The sequence below is a fragment of the Perca fluviatilis genome, chromosome 23, assembly GCF_010015445.1.
Source record: "Perca fluviatilis chromosome 23, GENO_Pfluv_1.0, whole genome shotgun sequence".
Classification (NCBI taxonomy): domain Eukaryota; kingdom Metazoa; phylum Chordata; class Actinopteri; order Perciformes; family Percidae; genus Perca; species Perca fluviatilis.
This window is the reverse complement of record NC_053134.1, coordinates 11,457,415-11,484,482: the sequence shown is the minus strand read 5'-3', so window position 1 is coordinate 11,484,482 and position 27,068 is coordinate 11,457,415. Positions and strand designations below refer to the sequence as shown.

At 40.0% G+C, this 27,068-nt stretch overlaps 1 protein-coding gene across 2 annotated transcripts; it reads left to right on the top strand.

The window, feature by feature from the left end:
* Positions 1-1,904: 1,904 nt before the first annotated feature.
* Positions 1,905-25,902, top strand: hgfa (hepatocyte growth factor a). 2 transcript variants are annotated; one of them, XM_039792505.1, is made up of 18 exons: positions 1,905-2,136; positions 6,451-6,613; positions 6,751-6,863; positions 7,517-7,631; positions 11,008-11,150; positions 11,361-11,481; positions 11,672-11,790; positions 14,658-14,829; positions 15,045-15,178; positions 16,294-16,387; positions 18,504-18,643; positions 20,541-20,573; positions 20,816-20,924; positions 21,014-21,088; positions 21,882-22,019; positions 22,243-22,349; positions 22,455-22,588; positions 22,947-25,902. In XM_039792505.1, the coding sequence occupies exons 1-18, from the start codon at positions 2,073-2,075 to the stop codon at positions 23,121-23,123; spliced, it is 2,151 nt and encodes a 716-aa protein (XP_039648439.1). In that variant the 5' UTR covers positions 1,905-2,072; the 3' UTR covers positions 23,124-25,902. The 2 variants fall into 2 exon arrangements, with proteins under 2 accessions (XP_039648439.1, XP_039648438.1); XM_039792504.1 differs by having other exon boundaries at positions 15,027-15,178.
* Positions 25,903-27,068: the final 1,166 nt, after the last annotated feature.

The window sequence follows — 27,068 nt, the reverse complement described above, 5'->3', positions numbered from 1 at the left end:
GTGAGGCAAGTGAGGAGAGACAGGTCTTGTCAAAAGGATCCTGTTTGATGACCTCCACCCCAACGCAAGGTTTATCAGTTATTTTTATTGCCACCACTACTTTCCCATAAGTTCATTCTTTGTGCTCTATCCAGTTTAGCATCACCACCTGATGTGAAAGGGTGAACATGTACCACGTTCTAAAAACACATCTTTTGTAAAGGGTTTATTAGTTATAATTAATAACCTCATTAATGGTTATTAAATCATTTACGATGCTTCACTGATCAGTTTAAAGCCATTCATTTAAACAACTTTTGGGTTGCCATGTTGTGAAAAATCTGTCAGGCTGGGGAGTCATTAAAGGTCAAGTCATTAATACAGTCATTAACAAAGGGGAAACAAGTGTATCAAACATGTTGTTATTAATGTTAATAGTTAATTAATGATAAGGGCCACAGGTTTCTCACTCGCTAATAAGCCAACAGCAAATGTTAGCAAGTCACCTGTAACATTAAATGTTAATAAGATAATAATAAAAAGGGGTTTACAAGAATCTTTCAAGTATTATACATGTTATTAAGTTGTTAAGAAATGAATTTTGGGCCAGAAAGGGTCATTTGGAGTCAATATCTGATGAACTAAAACAATAAAAAGATAACAAGAGAATTAACATCACCCAGAGAGATTTTCAAAACCTGGCAACCTAAATGTGTTCTTATTAATTATCTAGAAATGATTCATTAACCATTAATTAAGCCTTTTATAAAGTGTGCCTTAGTACAGTGGGTCCTAAACATTTCCATATCAAGGACTCCTAAACTGACAATTAGACCACGGATCCCCATTTGACAATTTGTCCAAGGGTATAGGACTTTTGATTTTAGATGTTTTATTACAGAAAGTGCATGAAACACATAACCAAAATAGTCATACATTCTGTCAGTGTGTTACTTATGAATTGGAATGATAGTGAAAATAAATGATTCACCTTTTTGCTGGGGACCCCTTGGAACCCTGTCAAGGACCCGTGGGGGTCTCCGGACCTCATTTTGGGAAGCACTGCCTTAGAAAGTGTTGCCATATGTGTGTCAATCATAGGTGTCAATACACCATGGTGATGTTAAAATGCCTGACATATTAAGGATACACAATGATAAAGCTCTCCACAAACCAGTCCCCTCAGCCAAAATACAGCATGACTGGAAAATGAGAAATGTTACTTTCAAAATAAAAGCAAATCACTAACATTTCTTTGTAAAGTTGCATAAGTTGGAGGGGTGTACAGAACAACCAAAGCATTAATCTATCACTGTTGGCTTATTCTGGCTGAGTCGTTTGATTAAGGAAATAATGCTTAATCCTGCATGCTTATAGAAATATCCTAAAAATGCTTTTGATAACTGGGAGAATTGGAGGTAAAACCAATTTGTGTTTTTGTTAATTACAGATTACCTCTCAGTGCCCTTACAAAATAAAGCTGGCATGCCTAATAAGATGTAAAAATTTGTTGGGCACTTTTTTTCAGATGTGGATTAATACACCCTTAGTGCCTTGTGAGTATCTAAGGCAACAGAATGGGTTTAAATGTGATGGACTCAGAATAACTTGCCCATGTTCATTGTAATGAAGGAACCAGTAAAAATGTGTTTTAATAATTATTGGATGACCATGTCTATTAAACTATATCAGACTTTGGCTACACAGACTATATTTGCTGGTAGGATCACTTAATTGTTGCTTTTGTTCCTTGGAATCTGTTGACATTATAAAACAAATGAAATGTGAAATGTCACCAGACTTTGACATGCAGAACCGTGAGTCACATCCGATTTATTTTGAAAATAACACCCGGAGGTTGCACTATTTAATCCACTGGACTTTACACTGGTGAGGAGAGACGCTGATAGAGAGGAGCACAAACTCAAGTATAAGGGGGTTGAACCGAGGACGTGTGGTTTCTTGGAAAAGTGGCATCTGTGTGAGGAAGGCAAGTCTTTAGCTGGTCATCAGCCACTCTGGACTTTATACAACCACTGAGTCTGTCGCTCAATTAATCTGGATTCTAAAAACCTGCTTTCAAGTTCCTAACCATGAGGACAAACGTATGGATTTACCAAGCTGTGGTGTGTGTTGTGGTCACTGTATTGGGCACAGGTAAGACATGAAGAGCTATGTTTTCTAGGATATGTTGAATATCTACATGACATGTCATTTTAGCCTCATATCTAAATCTAAACGGATTTCTTCTTTGTGAGAAATATAGGCTACATAATAGAAAGTCAAATAAAAAAAAAGGAATGAAAATTAAACTTAGAAAAGTTAGAAAAGTGTGCCAAAAAAAGAATTACTGTACTTTTTCTCGTATTTTTAATTTAAATATTGTCAATCAGTAGCAGCCTACTTTGCATGCCGTTCTGAATCGGTTTCATTCATTCATTATAAACATGAATGGCATGAACATGCCCTGTCTTGCATGTTGCCTGTCTTGTTGATTCGGCTCGCTCTCTTTGATTAATTACTGTGGCTGACAATTTAATGATGTTGGATGATATTTAAGGCTATTTTTAAGGGAGGGTACAATTCCAAACATTCAATAACTGTGTGGTAGACTACAACAAAACTTTGAATGAAATAATTGAGCAGCTCTTCAAATTGCTCCTAGAAATCCATTGATTCCCTGGGGTTGCCATTAGCCTATTTATGTTTACCATTTAATTAAAATTTCTAATCGTAAATTTGCAAATAGATCTAAATGTCAGCATAATTAATGCATTTAAATTGTATTGTCCAATATTATTTGGTAATCAAAAAAACCGTGTGCCAAATCGCTTTATTTGAAGTGCATCTGCTGACGTCTCTGCTTGTAATTAAACTTTTGATATTGGTCCCGGTCATTTTAGGTAATAGGCACTCCTGCATCACTTGGACTGACCAAGAGGATGCGTTGCATGTCTTCCTTTAATGTCGCAGCACAGCCTGGGTCGCACACGACCAACCGTCATTTAAACGCATCCAAACGAACTCCGTGCCGCTCCTTTAAAAAGCGCAGATTATCGCATGGTTACAGACACTAGTCTTACATCCGCCCCGCTGACATGTCACTGAGTAAAGCACTGAATCCATAGTTACCACCTCCAAGGGTGCCGACCCTGACCTCTGACTGCCCTGGAGTTGGGGAAAGTAAAATGCGCGCCCCGGGCTCTGGTATTCGTGCGTTTGTCCCGGTAGAGAGATAGAAAAGAGGTGTGTGTGTCTGTGTGTGTGTGTGTGTGTGTGTGTGTGTGTGTGTGTGTGTGTGTGTGTGTGTGTGTGTGTGTGTGTGTGTGTGTGTCTGTGAGAGGGGGGGGGGGGGGGGTAACATCTGGCTGCTGTGCCCAGTTCCACATTTTGCGCTCTCTGAAGCAGATGTAATGTCTGCTTAACTCCCAGACAGAGGCACACCTTTAACCTGCTACTTTCCTGTTGTTCATATCATACCGTTTTTTTCCCTCAACACTGCCTTAAAATGTATACATTTTGTGATTACTGTATCAATAGTTGATTCTTTGCAGCTTATTTTCTAGAAAAGCTTCATGAAAATACTTATCCAGCTGACACTTAAGTTCTTTGCTCAAGGGCACCTAATTGGAAGTTCCTGAGGAAGGTCAGAGTGTCAGTCATTCACCTTTCCTATCTACATTTTCCAAGCTGAAAGCAGGAACCATGTAAGCTATGGCTGCCTCTTCTCATTAAATCTCACCTCTCTCACACTCGCCCATAAAGCACGTTTTATTATAATCTCCAACTCCAGCAAATGTTTGGGATTTGGAGATAGCAGGAGTCCGACTGCAAGGAGAGGAAGAGACTAAGTGAAATCTAATTGAGCAGCCTGGCCAGACATCAGGGCTGGAACAACACTGTGATGAGTGCCAGATGTGGTCCAGTGGAGCCCAAACATTAATAATAAGTCCTCACCAAAAATCATTTTCAACCATGAGGAGCCTCTAAACGCTCCACAGTTTACAATATCCTAAGTACACACACAACTTCTTGTGTCGGATCTTGGCACAGGAGCATGCAGCTGTAACTCGGTAGCTTAAGATTTTCCTGTGTGATTTATATCGCACTTGCCCCTAATTATAAACTGAAAACTATTGTAACTTTAAATTTAACTTTAAAGATGTTGCTATAGTCCTCCGAAACAAGCATTTGCAGTAGAACTCCATTCTGCTGAAGGATGGGCTCTTAACTTTTTCCAGTAGGTAGAAATTAATGATTTGTATCACAAAGGATATGAACTTAAAATATGGGTTTGTCCTGCTTTTGAACCCACTTGGATCTTATGTACATGCCAATGTCTCTGCAATGATATTCTCTTTCGATGTACTTCTTCCAAAGAAATGGCTCTCAACAAAGGCCTATTACTAAAATGAAAAATAATTAATTGCGTGTCCTTCATCCAACTTTGGCAGTTTTCCATTTTTCCACATACTGTATGTTTTCTATGCCAGTAGCTGAGAGAATATACCTAAAATGTATGCATAAAAAGTTATTAGTTAATAGAAATGATGAGTTGCATCAAAGCTTGCCTGTGAAAAGGGAATTCCAACTGCATCTTGGTTTGTTCACTTAAACAACCTAAGTTTTTTGTTTTTTTTTAATTGGTTCTAATATGCTTGTTTTATGTGTTGATTTTATTGCTTATCTGTTTTAATGTGATATATGTGCTGGTTTTGGTCTTTGAGGGCTATATAAATAAAATTTATTATTATTATTATTATTATTATTATTAAAAGATAAATGCCACTTTTGTTGCTCAAAATAAGGAATAAAAAAATGTCACTGTAGTTAAACAAAAGGAGACTTTCATGATTACTAAGGAGTCATGCATGCAAGTAACCGTAGGAATTATCTAGGAATCACAGATATCCATCAAAATGCATTTACAATAACATAAAACTGTAGCATTACAAATACCATGAAGTAGTAAAAAGTGTTGGGGAAAAAAGTGGATTTGTGGATCATTCTAAAAGCAGTAAAATACGAGATGTGCTTTCATGAGCATCAAATCTCCAACTGAGGCACTGGAGTGCATCAGCCTGTTGGATGGACATCACTCTGTTCTCTTGGCTGTCTTCAGTTCAGCACCCATTTCTCAGGCAGCTTCCTTGGTTTGAAGCGGGAGTGCTGGGAAGAATTTTGAGCTGGGTTTTGATCCTAGACACACTTCATGCTTAATTTTCGGACACATAAACTAGTCCGCTACCACGGTTTGGCCAGCGTAGCTAAAGCATGATCTGATATAAGGTTTTCTCAAGAGATGCAAAACAGCAGTTTTCAGGGATTCAGGATTTGCAGAATGACATTTCAGTAGGATTCAGCAGTGCGGTTGCTAACATGCCAACAAGCATGGGGCTGTAAGCAAACTGTAGTCGAAGGATGCTTTCGTGGACAGCTGGCCGTTTATCGGTGTTTTAAGCCCCCAATGTCTCCTTGTCACTAGGATTAGGCAATGGTTAGGGTTAAGGTTAAGGTTAGGGTTAGGTACCTTGAAGTCAACGGTCGCAGCGCTGCCTAGAAGGAGACATTGGGGGCTTAAAACACCATCGAGCCTGCTGGCCACCCAGTTTATGTATGACAGTGAAATCATTTTCATATTTGCTACACTTCCTCCATGCCAAAACTCTGAAACCAGTGTTCATGGCTCCCGCTGTTCTAATAGTCCAACTCCAGGAAATAGTCTCATCGAGTGGACAGATTCCTCTTCATCCTCAGCAACTTGACAACAGTAGTGACATGTTTGGCCATGTCTCCCAGTCTTTAATTGATAGCTGAAGTGTAGATACAGTCAGAAAACGAGGGAACAGAGACAGGGGGGCACAACATGCAAGCCAGGATGCCCTTTGAAAGAGGTTTTTTTTTCTGTTATTCTGAATCACATGCCATTAAATAACCCTGCAGAGGAAAGTGATATCTGTTTGGGAAAAGAAATATAAAATATGAACCATAATAGAGACAGAATTAATGCTGGTGGCTTTAGAGAGCAATGCCACCTTAGAAGTCCTCACAGATCTGTCCACTGGCTAAATCAGTCCTTGTAGTGGAAACCAATGTTTAAGACTTGCAAGCATTCATGTCTGTGGACAACTTAAGACAGTTCTATGATTGAAAGGTTTTTCATGTAAATGGTTAAAAATACTGTGCATTGACAATATAACACTATATCCAGACAATTTGGGTTTAATTACAGACTTTGCCTGACGTGAGCATCCATATTCCATATTTGCCAATTCCATATTCTGAGTTTTCAAGTCATGCGTACAACTTGTATGTTCATGTGAACGGTATTTCCATATCGGAAACGGACGGTATCTACAATATGAGATGAACCTGGCATTAGCAGGTCCCATCTTCTTCCAACCAAACAGCGCATCTAAATGGCTGTACCAAAACATTCAGATAACATGTTGTGTCTTCGCATCCTTGCAGGTTTTTGTAGGAGGACTCATCAGTCATTACAGAAGTATGAGAAGACTGAGAATCACCTGCTGGTTTGTACAGAATGCCCTCAGCCCCCTTTGGTACGGAACAGCCGATCGCAGGAACACTGCGCACACAAGTGCAAGAAGGTCAAGAAAAACTTCAACTGCAGGTGAGTTCCATTTTCTTTCTATGTTTCCCTGACGCGTTCCCCTCTCTCCTGCTCTCCTCCTGTGTTAAACCCAGTATTTACATTTTTGTTGTTTATCGTTTGTTCATCTCTCAACTACTTCCCGTGTGTTTCTACAGGGCTTTCAACTTTCAGCGGCACAACAGGAAATGCCACTTGCTTCCTTTTGACCGCTTCACCCATGGTGTGCAGAAGCAGGCCAATGTCAACTTTACTTTGTATGAAAAAAAAGGTAAATGTTGTCATATTTAGAGGCAAAGCCTCTCAAAGTTGAGTTTATGCCCTCTGGTGTTTTTCTCACGTGAACATTCAGGTGCAGACAGATTTACACAGGCAAATTGTTTGTTGGTGATTGCAGGTTGTGCTACTTGCGTCGGCTCCCCGCTCTTTAAGGTCTTTGGTTTTTCTGTTGACACAATAAAAGCAACCGGCCCCTCCTCAACCCCTGCTGTTTAATCACTCCAGTGGGGAGAGTCGCACGCATAAACATGTAGCAGATTTAAGTGTCGTGTAAACAAAAAAATTCATTGTTTACAGTTGGAACGAAAAGGCTTTCTCCGGTGCAGGCTGTGGAATCTAGCACTTTAGAATTTACTGCAAAATTTACGGAAACTCCCACCGGTGACATTTAATGAACTTCTGGGAGTTGTCTATTGGGAATAACACACAAGCTGGAAAATACTAAAGCGCTCCTTCTAAAAACGTCTTATTGACCATACATGGGAAATTATACTCCAGGTGGTCAAGGCAGCCAACGCAAATCAACTTTTAATTGACTAAACAGTGTATAAATGGACACAGAAAGAGTACACAGAAACAGTTTTTAGAAGTGAGAACATGAATGGATGTTTTGAAATGCTTTTTATGCCCTCTGCTCTTACTTAGATTATATAAGGGAGTGTATCATCGGCACCAAGGACAACTACAGAGGGAGGAGGTCTTGGACAAAGTCAAACATCACTTGCCAAGCTTGGTCAGATAATAACATCAATGAACACACGTAAGTCCTCTCTTTTTAACCAAGAAAGAGTATGAAAAGTACACTTTTGTTGGGAATAAGTACTATTCACGAGAGGAGGAATGGTTATAAACATGCACGTTACTTTGAGGGTGCAGTGCCTTGCTTGATGACACTTTTAAGGAGAAGAAGGTGTGAATAATTCACTTCCCCCTGCCAGATTTCTGTCGATTTGAACCAGCGGCCTTCAAAGTCTGCTTCTCTAATCTTTAAACTGCCGCCACCTTCCTGGATGCTCCTTTTCTATATTTCTCTGTGTCTGATATTGAACAGGCCTCAGCAGCTGATTTATAGATGCTCAGATCATCCCCTTGCACCTCAGGGGTTAAGGGAAGGTGGAGGCTCAGAGACGGCTGAACGTTTAGCCAGAAACAAGTCCGATTTCTTTCAACACATGCAGGGATGTCCTCTCCATCGAGGCTGTTTTCCTGCTGCACTCATCAGGTGTATCCCAAAGATGTTTTCCCTCGGCTACAGATCAGTGAATTTGTGACGATGGTTCTGTGCCAGCATCTCATTAGTGGTGCTCATTAGTTACAAGATATTTTAACTGCGACAGGGAGGGGGTTTGAGAGACAGAGTAATAAGAGTTTGAAGAAGTGCAGAGTGAAAAATAGAAAGAAGGGAGGTAGAATGAAAGAAAGAAAGTGCAGACATTTATAGACTGAAGCCATGTGTTCTCTGTTGTCCAGCTGAGCTCTAGACATACATCTAGCAATAGACATTCAGAGAGAAAATGCAAGTTCAGTGATCCCCCACAATTAAGACACATTACAGTGTTGATCCCCATCCTCTCCTCTCTTCCTCCCTTCCTTTTCCAGAAGCAGCTCTTTACATTAAGAATCCTTTGTCATTGTTTATTTGGCACACGGTTCCAGTCCTCGTCCCAGATGGCAAATGTAACATCGCCCCGGCTTGTCAGCAACTTTTAACTTTCAAAGGGTCAAAGGGAGCTTTACTTAAGGGAGATTTAGTGCCACTGTGGGGTTACCTAACATGGGACTGTCCCGCTGTTTGAGAATTACCACCGTAATGAACCACGCACCATTTGAGCTTCAGGTAACTATTATTTTCATGCTTCACCGATCAGCATGGGCCAGGGGTGATTTCTCAGGAGGTTCCCTTCCAGGAATGGGACTTCCACCTGTTGACTATATTTAGTTTTTGAACCAAGGCTCTGAAAGAAGTCTGTATTGATCCCCAGCCAAGCATGGAGAATGGAAAATGTTTTTTCAAATTAATAATAATAGATAACATTGCAATCATTTATTAATTCCCATAGGGACATGTTTTATTTTTCTACACATTTCCACTGGGCGGTCAGTGAGCTTGCTCAGCTACAGAAACACACAGCTGCTTGCAGAGAGTTGGATGAGAAGTTTGATACCACTCTCATGTCTGCATGGTAAATATGAAGTAATAGCACCAACAGCCAGTTAGCTTAGCTTATCACAAATACTGGAAACAGGTGGAAACAGCTAGCTGTTTCCAGTCTTTACGCTGACCTAAGCTAAGGTAAGCTATCCGCCTCCTGGCTTTAGCTTCATATTTAACAGACAAAATATGGTATTGAACTTCTCCAACTCTCAGCACAAAAGTGAATTAGTGCATTTTCCAAAATTACACTACTCCTTTTACTTGAGCAGTTTAAAAATGTCAGCTGATTCTTCCAAAAATAATTATTTATGTCTTAAGATCCATAAAGTCACTGCTCTCATTGCTTTAATCCCTGAATACTGCTACACCACTGAAGCATAGCTATCTTTTTGTTGCATGCTGCAAGACATTTTTGCAGCAGTTACTTCAGTTCTACATTTCATCTTTAGTGTTATACAAGATCTAGCCAACATGTTTAGCCGGCCCAGAGAGCAAAGCATGTGTGTCTGCGCTCCGATGGGAACAGACTTTGGCAAAGAGATGAATAACTGGCCAACATCTGTTAGTGCAACATCATTATGGCTAACTTGCTCCCATGTAGCGGCCTTTTACAGACTCTCACCAGATGCAACCTTTTTTGTAAAGTGAGGGACCTTGTAATTCCATTTATAAATTAGGATACTGTATTACGATAGCAATGTATCGAGCTTGTGAGTTACACACAACAGATGTGAGTTTTGGCACTTTGCAGAGTGCTGCAATGAGGGGAACAAGTGTTTTGTTGTAGTTACATGCATGAGTGAAATGTTGGTGTTAGATTTAACCCTGTTATATTTTTCTGTAGTTGGGACTATGCTCTGTAGCTCAGGACCTTGCCCTTTTTCTCTCTTTTTCGCTAAGTTCAGTGCCTGAGACTTCTTCCAGTTCTGGGTTGAATAATGTTATGCATTAGTGTAGAAGCCTTGCGTAAGCCCCAGGGCACAGAGGGGAGAGCAGAGCAGACTCCCCCAAGAAAAGAGTCATTGTCTGGGGTAGTGTGTTCAGACAAGCTGCTGAAGGGAGGGTGGACTGGTTCTTTTCTTTTTTCTTTTCTTTTCTCCTGCACATGTTGTTTCTTTTTAAATCATCAATTAAACACAGAGCTCTTGCCTTTGTGCTCACTCCATTTTGCTCACTTTTTCTTTTTTAAGCACTTAAGTCAGTCACTTCACTTGTTTCTTTTCACCCTTCTTCTATGACTACAAGTTTGTCTCCTGTCTTCCCTCGCTGTCTCCCTTGGTGGGAGGGGGGAATGTGGTCGGCATGGATCAGGGGGTGCTGACATGCCAGCTTTTCATCATCCTGCCCTGACAGAAGACACATTTCACACACTGCTCATTTAGTATGGGGGTCCCATGCTGCTACTCATTGTTACATCCCATATGTTTGGACTAGCCAGGATCTTTTTCTTCCAGTCTTACAGTCGCTTGTTCAAACTGACGTGAGGTAGCAGATGACAGAGAGGGATTAGGTTTAAACGTGTTCAAAGGCTGCCAGCAAAAGACCTGCTTGGTCTGCTCCAAGTGGTTCGTAGCATTGTTCTGTGCTGTTGGTGGTTACTGTGCTGTGACAGAGTCTGCCTGCTTCACACATGAGGGAGCTGGGATATGGTAGGAATCGGTAAGGCGATCATGCAAAAGGTGCAAACCTGAAGAGAAGAACCATATTGATGACTTACTTTGCATACGATTTATGTGACTGTTGGATTTGAAATGTAACCTGGTCACATTATATAGGCACTAGCATTTCTCAGAATGAAGCTTAAATCTTAATGTAAATGCCTTTTGAATTTATTTGGTTTGTTACTGAGAGCACTAGCAGACAGGTACGATGCTGTATACACCACTGGAGCAGCCAAGTGTGCAAGTACTCCCTAAAATGTATTTGTACAGCTTACAGTATCAGTTTACACTTTCAACCATGTCTGTCTACTCCCCTGTAGGTTTTATCCTGATAGGTACCCAACACAAGACCTGAGGGAAAACTTCTGTCGGAATCCCAACAACGATCCTGGTGGTCCGTGGTGCTACACCACAGACCCCAACGTACGAGCCGAGGAGTGTGGCATACCACAGTGTTCAGAGGGTAAGACAAACCACATCACCGATCAATAAGATTTGGTCAAAATAATTTAGATTAATGTTAGAAATTGGCTGTTATGTATCTTTTCAAGAGGTGTTTGAACATTTAATTAATATGTCTGTAGTTTATTTCCGTCTTGGAGTCATATGTTGTGTTTGCATTCATTACTAGAGGGAAGCAAGTTTTGATAAATGTTGTTTTCTTTGTTGACAGAAGTCTGTATGACGTGTAATGGGGAAGATTACCGGGGCAAAATGGACCATACGGAGAGGGGCAAGGAGTGCCAGAGATGGGACTCAGCAAGGCCTCACAAACACCACTTCCAGCCCAAAAAGTAAGCTGCAAAGCTGATAATCACATATACTAACCTTTCTCACGGACAATGCTGCACACACCCATGACAGATGCTTAAATAACTGACGCTAATACTCAGGAGAGGTAGACCTCACCAGTTGTTATGACTCACTTTTCTCCCTCCGAATTCTTTCTTTCCTCCTCGGTATCCTCTCTGTCTCCTCTCTCAGGTATCGGCAAAAAGATTTAAAGGACAATTACTGTCGTAACCCGGATAATCGTCTTCGCCCCTGGTGCTACACCATGGATCCAAAAACTCCGTGGGAGTACTGCAACATTACTGTGTGTGGTAAGAGCCTATGTACTGTATTTACAGTACTCTAAGTCTGGGGCTTGGGTTTTTGTGGACAAAGTCTTTAACAAATCAACTAAAGACCTTTAACTGATTTATGATTCTTATAACAGTATGTATCACAAAGTTAGAAATCCATTATAAGATCCAAAAATGGACATGTCATTCAGGATCCCTTGCTTGATTTTTGGACATTCTGTGGTTGGGTGCTACTAGCTAATGGTTTGAGGGCGCCAGGGGGTTTGTTGCATTCACGACTTTGGTGGTTGTGGTGATCGGAGTAAGAAAGCTCTTCTTATCCCCTCTCAGAGTCTCATAAGGCTTTTGTTTCTCCGGCTGGGTGTTTCATGTGGTGCTTGACTTCAACTGCTTCTACTGCAACAAGGAAGAGTAAATAGGTTGTTTCTAAAAGGGGAGGGTCTGACTTCAGTGAGCAAGAAGTGTTTTTCTGAGACCACTCACAGATGACAAGTGGCTGTAAAATGGTGTTGTACAATAGAGGCTATTATACAGAGATGCCTCACATGGCCATCAGAAGGCTTAATAGTTGTTTTAGTGGTATGGAAATCATGATGTACAGTATACAAACAAGTGACAAATTAAAGGAACAAAATGAATGCAGATGTTGCAATACAAGACACACAAGGATCACTGAATGGTTTGCTTAGTATGGAAATGATGTGAATCATATGCCATAGCCAGATCTCAATCCAGTTGAAAACCTATGGGATATTTTGGATTGACATTTTTGACAGCACTATCTACCACCATAATCAAAACACTGTTGAGACATCTCACTTGTGCTACTCAGAGAACTGGGGTTACACAAGCAGCCTGAAGTTATTCATTAAGAGGAAATGCCAAATTGTCTCCAGTTCCAGCCTCTCTTCTCTATTTTATGTCACTGTAAATTGAATATCTTTGGATCTTGGACTAAAGAAAAACAAGCTATGTGAAGACTCACTATCACTATTTTTTAGAATAAAGAGTATAGACTAAATACTTGGTTAATTGTAAAAAAAAGTATCTACAGATTAAATAATGATTAAAATAATCACTAATTGCAGCCCTATTGTATTTGATAGGGTACTATATGTCTTTAAACATATATGTTGAGGGGATAAACAATATTTGGCAGTGTCTGACAGAGTTGTAGTTTACATAACGTTTGCCTTCATATGTACTACAAAAGACAGGGGGAAAAGAAAAAAAAGAGGAGACACCATTGGAGAATTTATTGTTTTTTTTTTCTTTGAAAGCCCAATGAAATATTCCCACATGCACACCCACAAACACACGGAGCATCTCTCTTTGTCTCTGTCAGACACATACACACATGTAGTTTACAGTACATGTTGTGATTTACAGCGAGGGTGGAGGATCTGCATTTGTCCAGATGTGTGCATCCCTCAATGCCTGCCCTCAGAAAGATAAAAACCAATGACCTGTACCACGCAGTGCACACAGACACTGGCATGCATTACATCAAGCCAAAGAATCCCTCTTTTCCATCCACCTTCTCATTTCTGCCTCAAAACATTCCCTTTCCTCCTCCATCTTCTCCCATCTCATTTGTCAAAGGCTAAAGAAACAGAGACAGAAATCCAGAGGGGAGAAGTCGCTCCCCATGTACTGCTATTCCTGCAGAATTCCATCTAAAGATGTTTGGAATAGTTTTCCAGTGGATAAAGTTGCCCCAGCCAGACCGGGTTGGATGTGATATCTTTGGTTGGGTTGGAATAAACAAATTCACCAGAAACAGAAATGTAGTGTTTAATGTTGAGGCAAAGATGTATTCATAAGTATGATCAGGCTCCAGGTTTTTCTTACAACAATCTGTGACAATGTGTGCCGTCAGCAATTTAAATGCATATTGTTGTGGAGGTCTACTGTAGGTGCAATAATGTGGGGCACCAATGTTATGAATAAACAGAAAGTTCCCTATGACATATAAGTTAGGAATCAAGTTATTTATTGTCAGATGCACAACAATTACAGAAGCAGTCATCAATGAAAATCTTGGGTCTCAGGCTCCCTTTAACAATGCTAATGAAATTAGTATGAAACAGAAAATCACAAGAAAAACTTAATGAGAATCTAAGGTACCAGACAAAAAATAGTGTAAGTTAAAATATAGGGATAAATATGTACTTTATGAAATGTGAAATGAGGTAAAATACATTCCTGGAAGACAGTAATTTCCAATGAGTAAGCTGAATGTAAACATTAATGTAGTAAATGTTTGCTACAGTATCGTCTGGTGGACAGCAGCAGGCACAACAGTTTGTGGCCTGGGTGATTTGGGTCTCTGATTATCCTGTTGGCCTTCTTCCTGCCTCGCTGGCTGTAGAGGTCGATGGATGACGACTCTGTCCCGGTCAAGTACTGAGCAGTTTTCACCACCCTCTGTAGAGCCTTACGATTAAGGGGGGAGTAACTGCCATACCAGGTGGTGATGCAGTCAGTCAGGATACTCTTAGTGCACCTGTAGAAGTTCTAGATTAGCCTGGAGTCCATGTTGAACCTCCTAAGCCTGCGGAGGAAGAAGAGCCGTTGTCTAGCAGTCTTAGTGATGGTGTCGGTGGGGTGAGGTCAGGTCAGATCCTTGCTGATGTGAACCCAGAAGAACCTGAAGCTGCTGACTCTCTCCAAATGTATGGGGGGAATAAAGGTGGGGAGTACAACTGTTTTTGATCATATGTCTCTATGTTAAACATGACACATTCTTCTGGGGATTAATATCTCCCTTCTTCTCGCCCCTTCCTCCCTCTGCCTTCGGTTTCTACATATCACTGTCTTTAGCAACCCTTCTTTCTCATGCTTACACTCACAATTACAATTTATGTCTTTTACTTTTTTGCTAGATTCTGACTCGAGTGAGGACACAGATGTCAATGTAACAACATCCTGTGTCCAGGGAAAAGGCACAGATTACCGAGGCACAATGAATGTCACTCCGGAGGGTGTGACATGTCAGCGCTGGGACTCACAGTTGCCCCATAACCACTCCTTTCTTCCTCAGAACTTCAAATGCAAGTGAGTAATGTTTGTATCATGGCCCCTTCACAGCTTGGATTAATTTCTGTCTGCTGTGTCAAGGATGTGATTTGTTAATTTTGAGCATTTGTCTGTTGAAATGCCAAAAAATAAAAAATGATGAGCATGAAACATACAAAATAACAGCTTTGCTGTAAAAAAACAAACAAACATCAGCACCATCATTTAAATTGTAGTTTGTGTATGTGTTTTAGAGATCTCAGCGAGAACTACTGCCGTAACCCTGATGGTGCAGATTACCCATGGTGCTTCACTACAGACCCTAATCAGAGGATAGCCAACTGCACCAACATCCCCAGGTGTGATGCTGAGGCCACACAAAAAATAGGTAAATTACTGTACAACTTAAATTTTTAAGGAAAAGTTCAACATTTGGGGAAATAGGCTTATTTATTTTCTTTTTGAAGGTTAGACGAGAAAATTGATACCACTTTCACTGTAAATATGTAGCTAGAGCCAGCTGCTAAATAGCTTAGCCTAGCACAAAGACTGGAAAGAGGGTGAAGCTGCTAGCCTGGCTCTGTCCACAGGTAATAAAATCCACCAGCACCTAAAGCTTACTAATTAATGCCTTAATTCTTTTTTGTTAAATCTGCACAGCAATAGAAATGTAAACTTAATCAGTGATTTTTAGAGGTGCTGGTAAGCTGATTTTGTTTCCTTTGGGCAGAGCCAGGTGAACTGTTTACCTTTGTTCCTGGTCTTTATGTTAAGCTAAGCTAGCTGGTGACTCTAGCTACATATTTACCTCACAGATATGAGTGTTAACAATTTTCCCATTTAACTTTCTAATGTCAAACTATTAATTTAAGAATACTGGTGTTTTCTAAGTAATACACTACAAAAGAATTTCAAATCTCAATGATGTTTCTTGAATGATGTGATTGGAATACAGAACTAAAACTGCTGTCGAAAGCCATGTGCATGTTTTTGCAAAGTAAAGTTACACAGACACTTTTTATATAGTTCCCGTAGGACTGGGCCACTTGGCAGCGTGCTGCCCAATGAATTCCGTTTCATGGAAGAACAACAACACCAGACTTCGGCATTACTGCTTGCTGTCATTTCCCATGTTTCTCTGCTTTACATTTACAGTAAGATTACCACACATGTTAAACTGCAGCCAGTCTGTTCGTAACTTACTACAGCCCCTCTTCTGATTCTGTTTAAGAACAGACCTTGTAAGGTTTAGAAATAGTAGGCCCTTGACATTCAAGTCATCCAAACCACAAAAAGAAGCCAAAAATCTGAACTTAATTGTGTTATGTTTGCATCAATGAGAAAGACAGCCACCACCCAAATCATGTATGTAGTTCTTTGGGTACTGCTCACTCACTGATTGCATTTAAGTGTTTGAGAAACTGCTGGGCTGAGTAATTCTATGCTATCCTGGGAATATTTAACAAGATGGTCTGAAATAATAATATCCCTTTTCTTCCTTAGAATGTTATGAAGACAACGGAGAGACGTACAGGGGCACTTTATCCATAACTCGATCGGGGATTCCCTGTGCAGACTGGTCGCATCACATAAACAGGTAACACAGTTGTTTATTCTGCATAATAACTGTTTTGTTTTGCTCTTACTAGTTACTCCTAGTCAAGCTTAAAGGTGCAATATGTAATACTGACAGCTAGTGTTTCAAATAGTTACTGCAGTACAAATTCAAAATACTGGAAATACGCCCCTTCCTCCCCAGACTCAAAGTTCCTTGAGGTTGCGAGGCTGAGACCGCAGCTTCCACAACACTGTTGCTAGACGCTTGTCTCACATAGCCAGACATTACTTCACAGCACAGCGGAGTAGCTAACGTTAGATGCTGGCTATATCGACAGTCATAAAAGCCCGTGCTCACGCAGAGCTCTGTACCCAACTGACAGACACACTTTTTGGGCTTTGAATTACGGTAGGAACCGCTAAAAACACAACAACCTCGTTGTCCTCTCCACCTGATGGACAGACACACTTCCTAGGCTTAGAATTATGGTGGGAACCACTAATTGCTTTTGCGAGTAACCAACTCGGGTAGCTATATAATTCAATGTGAGTACACAAATGTTGCAATGACATAAAATGCCCATCCCTTGAAGCCGTGATCAATTTGACTGAAGCTAATGCTTACCTGTAAAGGAGGAAAATAGCCAACTCTGCGTCCTTTTGGGCTCTAAGCTGTCTCCATCTTTCAAACACATCTCCAATATTTACCCGGGGGTTGTTACGTCTCTGGTCACGCAACTGTTAGAAACACGCCAGTTTTTTTTTAGGTCGGGTAGAATCTGTCTCTGTTGATCCTGTTCGTTTGTTTGCTGCTTTCATGGCTGTACTAATGTTATAGCTGTACCGTAACGTTTTTACAGGTATATCTGGCAACCCGGCCTGGCTGTCAAACTGAGCAACACACAGGCCAAAACACAAACAGAAATTCCGTCACAGAACGGAAATTTCAAAAGGAGAAAATACTGGCATTGTTTTCAGAAGAGATGGTTTTTCAACTTAGCATGTTTCCTTAATATCTGAAGACGAATTGGGGTCATTTTTGGATTTATTACAGTAAATATGAGAAACCCTGGAGATGTTGAGAGGCTCACATTCTTTTTAGCTCAGTTGATGAGTGTTTGTTGATGACTTAGCTCCCATTGCCTTGTGAAAATCCCCTTCATATGAATGAAGCTAAGCAGTGAAAACAAACAGCAAGAGGAAATCAGGGGGTTCCTCAGGGGTCAATACCAAGCCCAATTATTATTCATCTATCTGACAAGAGGAAACCCTGTTGTGCTCTCCAAGTGACCCATCCTGACAGAAATGTTGCCCACTCCAGGGTTGTTGCTTCATGCTTAAGTCAGGCTGTTGGAATTACTTAATTTACAGGAATTTTAAAAGCCAAAATGGCACAGACAGATGGACATGTTCCAGAGCCGACCCCTGACCCCAGGAAGTGCTTTCTGAGGAAAGTAGATCAAAGCCAATCAGCTCCCTCACATAGACTGCAGCCAGACATGCTGGCTACCCTGCACAAGGTCAAGGGTCATCCCAGGAAAAACTGCTGAGAGCTACAGCTTGTTTAACATTCTCCTGGGATGTGGAATTATCTTCACCTCCTGACAAATTGTCGACCATAGCTTAGCATTATTTTTGTGCGTGTGTGTCCAAACTCCCACCGAGTAATTACTTTTGAGTAATATTCTGGATATCTGAGAAGATTACATTTAATTCTCATAGAGCCAAGTGGAACATTGCAAAAGGACACACAATTAAATGTGAATTCCTACAAATGGGGAGCACAACTAAATCGTTCTATAGAGGATGTGGCTCCTGCTGGTCTCAGCCCTGCTGAATGCTTAGAGTGCATACTTTCATACTCCCATGAGTACTCTTCACAAAATTCTGTGTTTCCTTCTACGGGCTCTGTGCAGCGAATGCAGTGGATTCATTGCACTATAGGAAAGCCAGAGTCAGACCTTCCAGGCATACCATGGTTACTTACAGCGTGCATGTACAGTGTGGGAGTGATGGTGTGTATGTGACCCCATGTATGCACATGCTTGTGTGTTCTTAGAGTGTCTGTATGAATCTTCATTAGATGTGGCCCAGTGTTAGTTCTGTGTGCAAAATAACAAATGGAATATGAGAATCTGTATTTGTGTGTTTTACAGTGGGGATTCTCACTCTACAGAATCCCATGTAGGGCTGGAGAAGAACTACTGCCGGAACCCGGACCGGGACAAACATGGCCCCTGGTGTTACACCAATCCAAATAACCGTTTGGCCTGGGACTACTGCAAACTGCGGCACTGTGAGTGGCTTAAATAACCTCTGTCTCTGTAACAGTAGATACATCTGTGTTGCGTCAAATCCGAAATGGAGTAGTTTAGTTGTTGTTTGTTTGTTAGATATTTATTATTGGCTTTGAACAGAGCCAGGCTAGCTGTTCCCCACTGTTTCCAGTCTTTGTGCTAAGCTAAGCTAACCGACTGCTAGTTGTAGCTTCAAATTTATCCTACAGACACAAGAGTGGTATCAGTCTTCTCATCTAACTCTTGGCAAGAAAGCGAATACGTGTATTTCCCAAAATGTTTTAAGGTGGACGTTTTTTAAGAACAAGCCCCGAAGCATTGTTCATTTGTGCAAAAAATGGCTTCCTTTAAAGTTAGAGCTAAAATCTCGCTGTCAAAGTGAGGAGGGGAAGTTGTGGCCGGGTTGGCTCAGTGGGTAGAGCAGGCGCACATATATTTAGAGGTTTATGCCTCAACGCAGAGGTCCAGGGTTTAAATCCGACCTATGTCTCTCTCCCCCCTTTCTCACCTAGCTGTCCTGTCAATTAAAAGCGGAAAAGCCCAAAAAAATAATAATAAAAAAAAGTGAGGAGGGGAAGTTAATGATAAAGTGTATCTGTTAAAGTGAAAAATTAACAGGCAGAGTGTTTATTTCCAGTGGTGAGAGTTTAATTCAAATAACAAAGTGTGTGTCTTTCCATGAACGTTTAGAAATGTTTAGAACTTTGATTCCTATGTTGATTGCATTTCTGAAAGCACAGCACAGTGATTGCTGCCAATACAGATGCAATTGATGTAAGTATGTGTGTATATATACATGTTGTAGTTAAAAGTAGGAATGTGCGGAATGTTGAGAAAAGAATTAGCGGACTGTTTGGAGGTCAGCATATTTTCACACTTGTGGGCACCTGGCTAATTGCTGCAGAAAGCAGGTGTGGACTGTTGGTTTCAGGGAATTCCAAAAACTGACACTGTCCATTCATTTGAAAGCATATTTTCATCACTTTGCCTGTGATATACTTGCTTTTAAATATATACAGATACAACATGTGTTGGAGTGTATCTTGTGTGTATCCGCAGAAATTAACACTACTCCTCTGCAACATGCCATGAAGCCCAAAAATGTGGGAAAAGTATATTAGGATGTGTAGTAAGGTCAGCAGCATACTCTGAACAAACAACAACAACAACAACAACAGTTGTCAGAAAGTTGCGGAGGAGATATTTCAGTGTCAGCCAGGGACGATATGGTCCTGATCAGCGCCCCTGACCCCTTTAATCTTCCAGGTAAACACAAAATACATGTATGTGAACAGTGCCACATTTAGATCCCAGCTGCTTCTGAAAGAGCATTATTAATTGCCATTCAGTATAAAGAAGAAGACAGTGTTTACTAGCTGTACACTAGCTTTGCAGCCTTTGTTGACTTCAACTAAAATGTCATAACGTTGTTGTCATATAGCTTGTCTAGTGGCTTATGTAATCTGTTAGCTGCGGTCTTGTCCAATTGGCAGAGAATACATGATGCTCAAACATCAAACAGATGCAGGTCTCTGCTGCCATCCTTTTATTGGAGAAAACACACTCAAGCAGCCCAAGACCCACCATTTTCTTTGGCTGGTTTCAATATGGCCGCATTTAAGAGCCTCTTTTAAATGGCTGTACAATAATTTCCATAATGTAAAACATATCTTCCATGAAGGTTTTGAAGTCTTGAGCAAATTTATTTGCTGTGGTTGCTGAGTGTTATAGCCTCCAACAATGATTTAGAGATAAGTCTTTATAAAGTAAAGAAGGGTGCCTTTTTCAATGAGGTTTCATGCTTTGCGTGTCAATGTATGGTCAGTGGTCTAAATTATTTCCTGCTGCTGCTGTGGGGTCTCTTCTTACTGTTGTGCTTCTCTTTACTTCTATCAGGTGAATCAGCTGCAGTGGCTCCTCAACCGATCAGTGAGTATTGCTTTGGCTTATCTGGCTTTTACCAGTCTAATCCTCTTCCTCGTCCTCTTATCTATAATCTTGTCCCTTTTTCTTTTTACTCTTTATATCAAATCCGTCTGCTGTCATGTACCTGACTAAACAAATCATATTTTATGGTTGCCTTTTGCAGTTTTAATACACATTCCCCCCCACATTAACATGTAAATAACTCATCCATCTAAAATGCAGCATAAAAATGTCTTCTTGTTTAGCTTTAACTGGGCCCACGATATCATGCTTTGTGCATATAAGCACAAGAATTGTTGGAGGACACCAAGTGCAAGGAACAGATGGCAGCTGGGTTGTGAGCATCCAAAGAGAGTAAGTCATTTCACATCTGTGTTTTTCCAAAATGTTTCAAATGTATCAGTTTTTAGGCTTTTATACCTACTGTAATGTTTTTTTCCTAGGAAGGTTCATTTGTGTGGGGGCTCATTAATCAGAGAAGATTGGGTTTTGACAGACCAACAGTGCTTCACCTCCTGGTAATACTCTCGTTGACCTTTTCCATTTATCTCTCAAACTTTTTCTTTTTGGGTTGCTGCCCTCTTTTTAATACTGTTTAATGTAAAGATGTGGGGTGTATCCTGTTTACGGAATGTTACTCACTCCCAGACAGGCCTGACCTGAGATATGGAACAGAATGGTTTGCCCTGAAGATCTGTTTAACTTCTTTAGTTTTCTGTGTCAGAGCCAGTCATATACATATAATATCTCCACATCTGAAGTAGTGGCTTTAAAGAAAATGCCCCTATCTCTGTAGTTATATACAGTTCTCTAGGTATTGCATATGGTGTACATCAGTGGCTTTTAGCTCATATTTTTAGGTCTGATGTGTGTCGTGGAAAAACATGGTTTGCTTTAAGACTTTGCTTTTTGTCTTGCTCAAATTTGTCTGTCAAAGATGAGACCACTGTAGGTCTAATAAAGGCTGTACAGTACCTTAAAGCAGTACTCCAGCAATTTTAGTGTTGCACTTTCCATAAAGTTGGGGGACTCACTAAAAAAGATCGAAGCAGCAGAGTCCAAGATATCCTGACTCTAGTATGAGCCAATCTCCAATAAGACTGGATCATACCTTTCCCTCAATGCAATCTGATAGCATATTTTATTAAATCATTCTTGCTTCATAAATACCCACTTCTTTCAAACCCCACACCTCCAGTTTGCAACGCAGGCTTTCTGTTAAAAGTTTAACTTCTCAAGCCCGGTTGCCCGCTCTTTAAGTAACGTTACAGGTAGGTTTACAACTTACATCTTGGTCCTTGTCATCATCAGTGTTCCAGATCTCAAGGATTACAGTGTGCAGGTTGGTCTGCGCCACCTCAATGAATCCTCAAGCCACCCGAGACTACGCATCTCTCGCCTGATATGTGGCCCAGAAGGATCCAATTTGGTTATGCTGAAACTAGAAGAGTAAGTTCTCAACTACTTACTAGGTTTCTACTAATTTATGTCCTAATGTTAGAGCATAACTAGTGATATGGAAAACTATTTCATCTTTTGTATTGTACCAATTTCAACACATCAATTTTTATTGATTTAAAAAAAAGTTACATTACGTGCCTCTTTTGTGCGCATACAGTATGTTTTATTTTATAAAATTAGTTAATTATGACTATTATTATGTTTGTTCTAGTCCAGCCCCTGTGTCTGAAGGTGCCTCCACTATTCATCTTCCAGTAAAAGAGTGTCACATCACCGAAGGCACCAACTGCACCATGTATGGATGGGGGGAAACTAAAAGTACTGTCTTCTTTCACCCATATGCCATGTCACTTTGCATTTCAACCACTATTCATACAAAAAGAATGTCTGTAACATTTACACTGCATATCCTCCTCTGTTCAGACACAGGATACGATGATGCACTGAACGCTTTGACCATGCCCATGGTCAACAATGACATGTGCTCACAAATTAAAGGGGATGCTGGGGAAAGTAGAATATGTGCCGGTGGCAAGAGAGGAGAAGGCGTATGTGATGTAAGAACAGAAAGGACCTGAATGCAACATTAATGTACATGACTTAAAAGGTCATTTCACTCAAATAACATGGCAACATCTGGATAGCTAGTTATCACGGGAACTACCTATTTATCTGAAGAACTAGTGCCAATGAAAATGGTTGGCATCGAACATACATCAAACATATATCGACATATATCAAAAGTGTCAAATGTAAATGAATCGATCAGAAAGCAGTGAGTGATGTTAAATGGCAAATATTCTTTGTGTAAACTGACCTTTTAAGCATTGTATCAGCATTTTATACAGTTTGGTTTAGTTTGACAACAATACAGTGTAATGTCTCTGATGTGTCTTCCTCTACCCTTTCTTGCAGAAAGACAATGGCGGCCCATTGGTTTGCCAGGAACATGAACGCAAAGTCATCATTGGCGTGAGCATCCAAAGGACAAAATGCGCCTCATCGCAGCCTGCACTTTTTGTTAACGTTGCTTTCTACTCTGAGTGGATATACAAAGTGTTCAAACTTTACCCTAGTTTGGAGAGAAACTGATTGTGTGGTGTGAAAATCAACCCCATGCATGACTTTACCACAGCCTGCAAGAGGAGGGCGACGGCTTTGGGCCAACAAATTCCAAGACCGCTCCAGCATGGACCACAGGGGATACATTAAGAAAATCACCTAACGGAAAGTGCCCATTTGGGGATTTTGTGGCTGAATTTGTCATTTTATGGAGATGACAGATTAGTAATTGAAGACTGGATAAACCGATTGGAATCTCATCCGTTCTTCCACTTTGCAAATGAAGACATCCCGGTTTTTTACCTTAAAATAATTTTTTACAACCAAAGTCTCTGGCACATTGACAGCATACTAATTGTATTTTGACATGTTCAGAATTTCTGAAGCCATGCAAACAAAGACAATGAGAAAGACTCAGTATTATCTCCTGGAATATACTTGAATATGGACAAAACCCAGTTATCTGGAGGTTACCACATGAGGTACCCTCCTGTGACTGGGACTTTTTTAATGTGTTGAGCGGGACTGCAAAACATATCTTATTACTTCCAACACATTTGATGCAGATGGATAATTGTGGTGTTCTTTAATGTCAACAAATATACTAATCTGATCATACATTTAAGGATACCTTACAAATATCACAGCGGAAATGATAAGTATTAATTCACCTTCTGATATAATCCAACAAAGAACTATGGTGATACCAAAAAGGGAGGAAAATATAAGCATGAAAAGGTATCTATTAGGTAGTATAGACACTTAATGTTCCAATGAAAAAATTGTGATCAAGTCAAGCCTCTAATCGAGCAAAGGTCAATATTTGGCTTCAGATATACCAGTAGTTAAGTATATAAAATACACTATTGCTGCTTGAAAAGCGAACTGCAGCAGCCTTGGCAAACCATGCAGTGCTAATTGTGTGCAGTAGCTAGACTACCTTTTCCCCAGTTAGCTGTAACTGTTAGAGTCCCCGTGAGAGGGTCTAAGTAGGACTGAGCAAACTGCTCCAAAATCTTATGCTAATATTTGTAGCATGAGAGAGAGAAGAGTCATGCCAAATATAACATGGCTATTTGGTCTCCAGTTTGGAGGGAACTTTGGCCCCTGGTGGGCTGTGTGTGGTCAGTAGGATATTTTATACTTTTTTGTTTCATGGAAATAGACTCCTTATGTACATAAGTGCAGATTTATTGAGTATGGTTCTGCTGTGCTGTAAGATATTATAGGTCTTATAGATCTGGAATATTTTTGGTTCACTGAGTAATAATGTAATGTTATGGCTTCTTCGTGCCTCTGATTATGTTCGATATTTAAAGAGACTGGTAGCTTGTAAGTAGTAGTTAGGTATATTTATTTTTTTAAATTAGCAGAAGACACGGTTTGAAAAGAGTCCAGATTTTGGTGTGATATTTAGAATTTGTGTTTCTGTTCTGAGAGTAATTAGAAATAACAAGAAGACTGCATGCATGTATGTTGTATGTTGTATGTTTGACTCACAGGTAGTAGCCACACAAACATGAAATAATATGCTAGGTTACAGTTTGCCTCATTTGGTTTAACCTTCAAATTTAGGAGCGCTTGTTGCGGGCTAAATAAGTATTGTTCTGCCCAGACTTTAACATGCGCATACTGCATATACACAAACACAAAAACTTGTCACAAATGTGCGATACTTTTATCATTATGATGTACTTCCACGTTAAAGGCATGAAAAAAAAATATGGGCTTTAGATTAAAATACAAGAACATTTTATTTACAAAAATAAAACAAAAAACGGAAACCTCTTACACCAAGTTTCTTGCATTTAAGATGAAGCCAAATAAGTGAATCAATACAGGAGATAGGAAAGGAGTACATTATCACTGGCTACATGGCTACCCAAATGACCACTTGCTTATGATTTTATTTGTGTGATGTTTGATAGAAGTCAGATCAACTTGTGCTGATGAGGGTATTTACTCAATCAGTTGGACTAGAAAAAGGTAGTTTTTCTTACAAATGTCTCTGTCTGCAACCATTTCTGAATTAGCTAAAGTTTGCAAATAGCCAGATGATGCCTGTAGCCCTAAATGCCCTCAATGATGCCCAAATGGCCCTATGATTCCCCAATCATTAAGCATTAAACGAAGTGTATTTTACTCATATTTGTGTGGCTCCTATGGAAAAGTTTAACAATGTATTCTATTCTCAGCTCTGAGATGACTGTTCTGAATATCACATGGAAAACGGTACATAGCAACAAATGAACAAACATTAATATTAGGGGCTTTCCCATCAGCCGTTGAGTAATTGCCGTTGCGGTTGGTTTCAAAGACCGTGACTGTATACATTTAAATTATAACTGTGGCCTTGAGGACAAATTCAATCCTCTTATAGCCTTGCACAGGTTAAAACCAAGGTGAAAGTCTATGAAGTAGCAATTTAAACTAAGAAAGCGTCATAAAAGGCAACTGACATATAAGATAAGTGAAATCAAATATCACATATTCTTGGTTAATGTGGAGGATCAAATAATTGTGTCATAAATTGTCAGCTGTGCTCTCACGGCGTTGTAACTGTTATTTAATTTACCTTAATGTAAATAGCCCGGAGCATTCTGTACATGACACTTTGTAATTTTTGTAAATATTATACTTAAGTATTTTTACTACGTGATCAATCTGTTAATATGTTTGTACACTATAAACTTTAAATATAACAGCTGCTATTTTGTGTTAGTGAGTTGTTTTTATAGCTATGGCCTTTTCTGAATTTTCTAGCCTTTGTATTATTCTTATTTTAATAAACAATTTGACATTGCATTTAGCTATATTCTGCACTCCTGTTTCTTTCTCGTTTTCCCTTGTGTAATATGTTTGAAGCAATATGCCAGCAGCACACACTTATCTGTTAATTCTGTTTCTGGCAGTTTACTCTTTATGTCACTCATTGCAGCAAATTCTAGTGCATGATAAATATTATTAAGTGGCTAAAAAGCAACAGGGGTCATCAATACAGCCACTGAAGGAGATGAATAATAACATGTCTTGAGAAACGTTTGGATGACTAATGTGGACATCCCATACTTCATGGAGATACAATTGAACGTTTGGATAAGATTTTCAGCAGCTCTGAAATGTTTGGTTGCTCATTGTGAAATTAGATTGGTAGTTTAGTCTACTGGTTCCTAGGGGTCGGGCCACAGGGTTACAAGATACATTTTTAGGAGTCCTGAGATGATTAGTGGGGTAGGAATTAGGACGAAACTACACAAATCTGTATTGGTTTGTATAGGCTAAATCTGTCAATTTTTTTTTACTTTTCTATAATCGTATTAGATAATTTTACATCTTGGAGATCTCCAACAGTTACAAAACCATGTGAAGCGTGACAAGGGGCCCCAAGCAGACACTTCTTTTTGGTAACTGGTCACAAGCCAAAAATGTAGGGAACGCCTGGTTTAATCCACAACAGTGTATATTAATTCATAGGTTTACCAGATTTCAAAATCTAAATGAAGTATCTAGTATCTTTATTGGTGTCAACTAAATGTTGTGAAGTAAAAAGTGCAATATTTGCCTCTGAAATGCCTGTAGAAATCTGGAGTAGCAATACTCACGAGTACCTGAAAATTGTACTTAAGAAGAGTACTACAGTTGGTAACCCCTCCGACGTCTATCAGTAACACTAACACTGGCCTCAACATAGGAGGGTTTGGAGGACAAAATAATGTTCCCATTTTAATAACTAAATTAAATCTATCTTGCAGATGACTTACATTTGCAGTAGAAATCACAACACAAATGCACACTGTACTGTCCTGTGGAGATGGAACTTACCTATCTGGCTTCATAAAATGCATTCAATTCCAACAGGTCATTTTGCCAGTGGGCCACTTCATGCTGCTGACCAAACTGTTTGCCTTCTGATCCCAACCTCCAACCCCCCCCCAGTGACCAATTATCGAGAAACTCTGAATCTTACCGTCTCTT

Bases quoted from the DNA above. Each gene is read 5' to 3' on its own strand.
- hgfa (XM_039792504.1), top strand. From the start codon at position 2,073: ATGAGGACAAACGTATGGATTTACCAAGCTGTGGTGTGTGTTGTGGTC. The intron at 11,151-11,360 runs GTAAGACAAACC...CTTTGTTGACAG, and splicing joins CATACCACAGTGTTCAGAGG to AAGTCTGTATGACGTGTAAT. The intron at 22,350-22,454 runs GTACTGTCTTCT...TCCTCTGTTCAG, and splicing joins TGGATGGGGGGAAACTAAAA to ACACAGGATACGATGATGCA.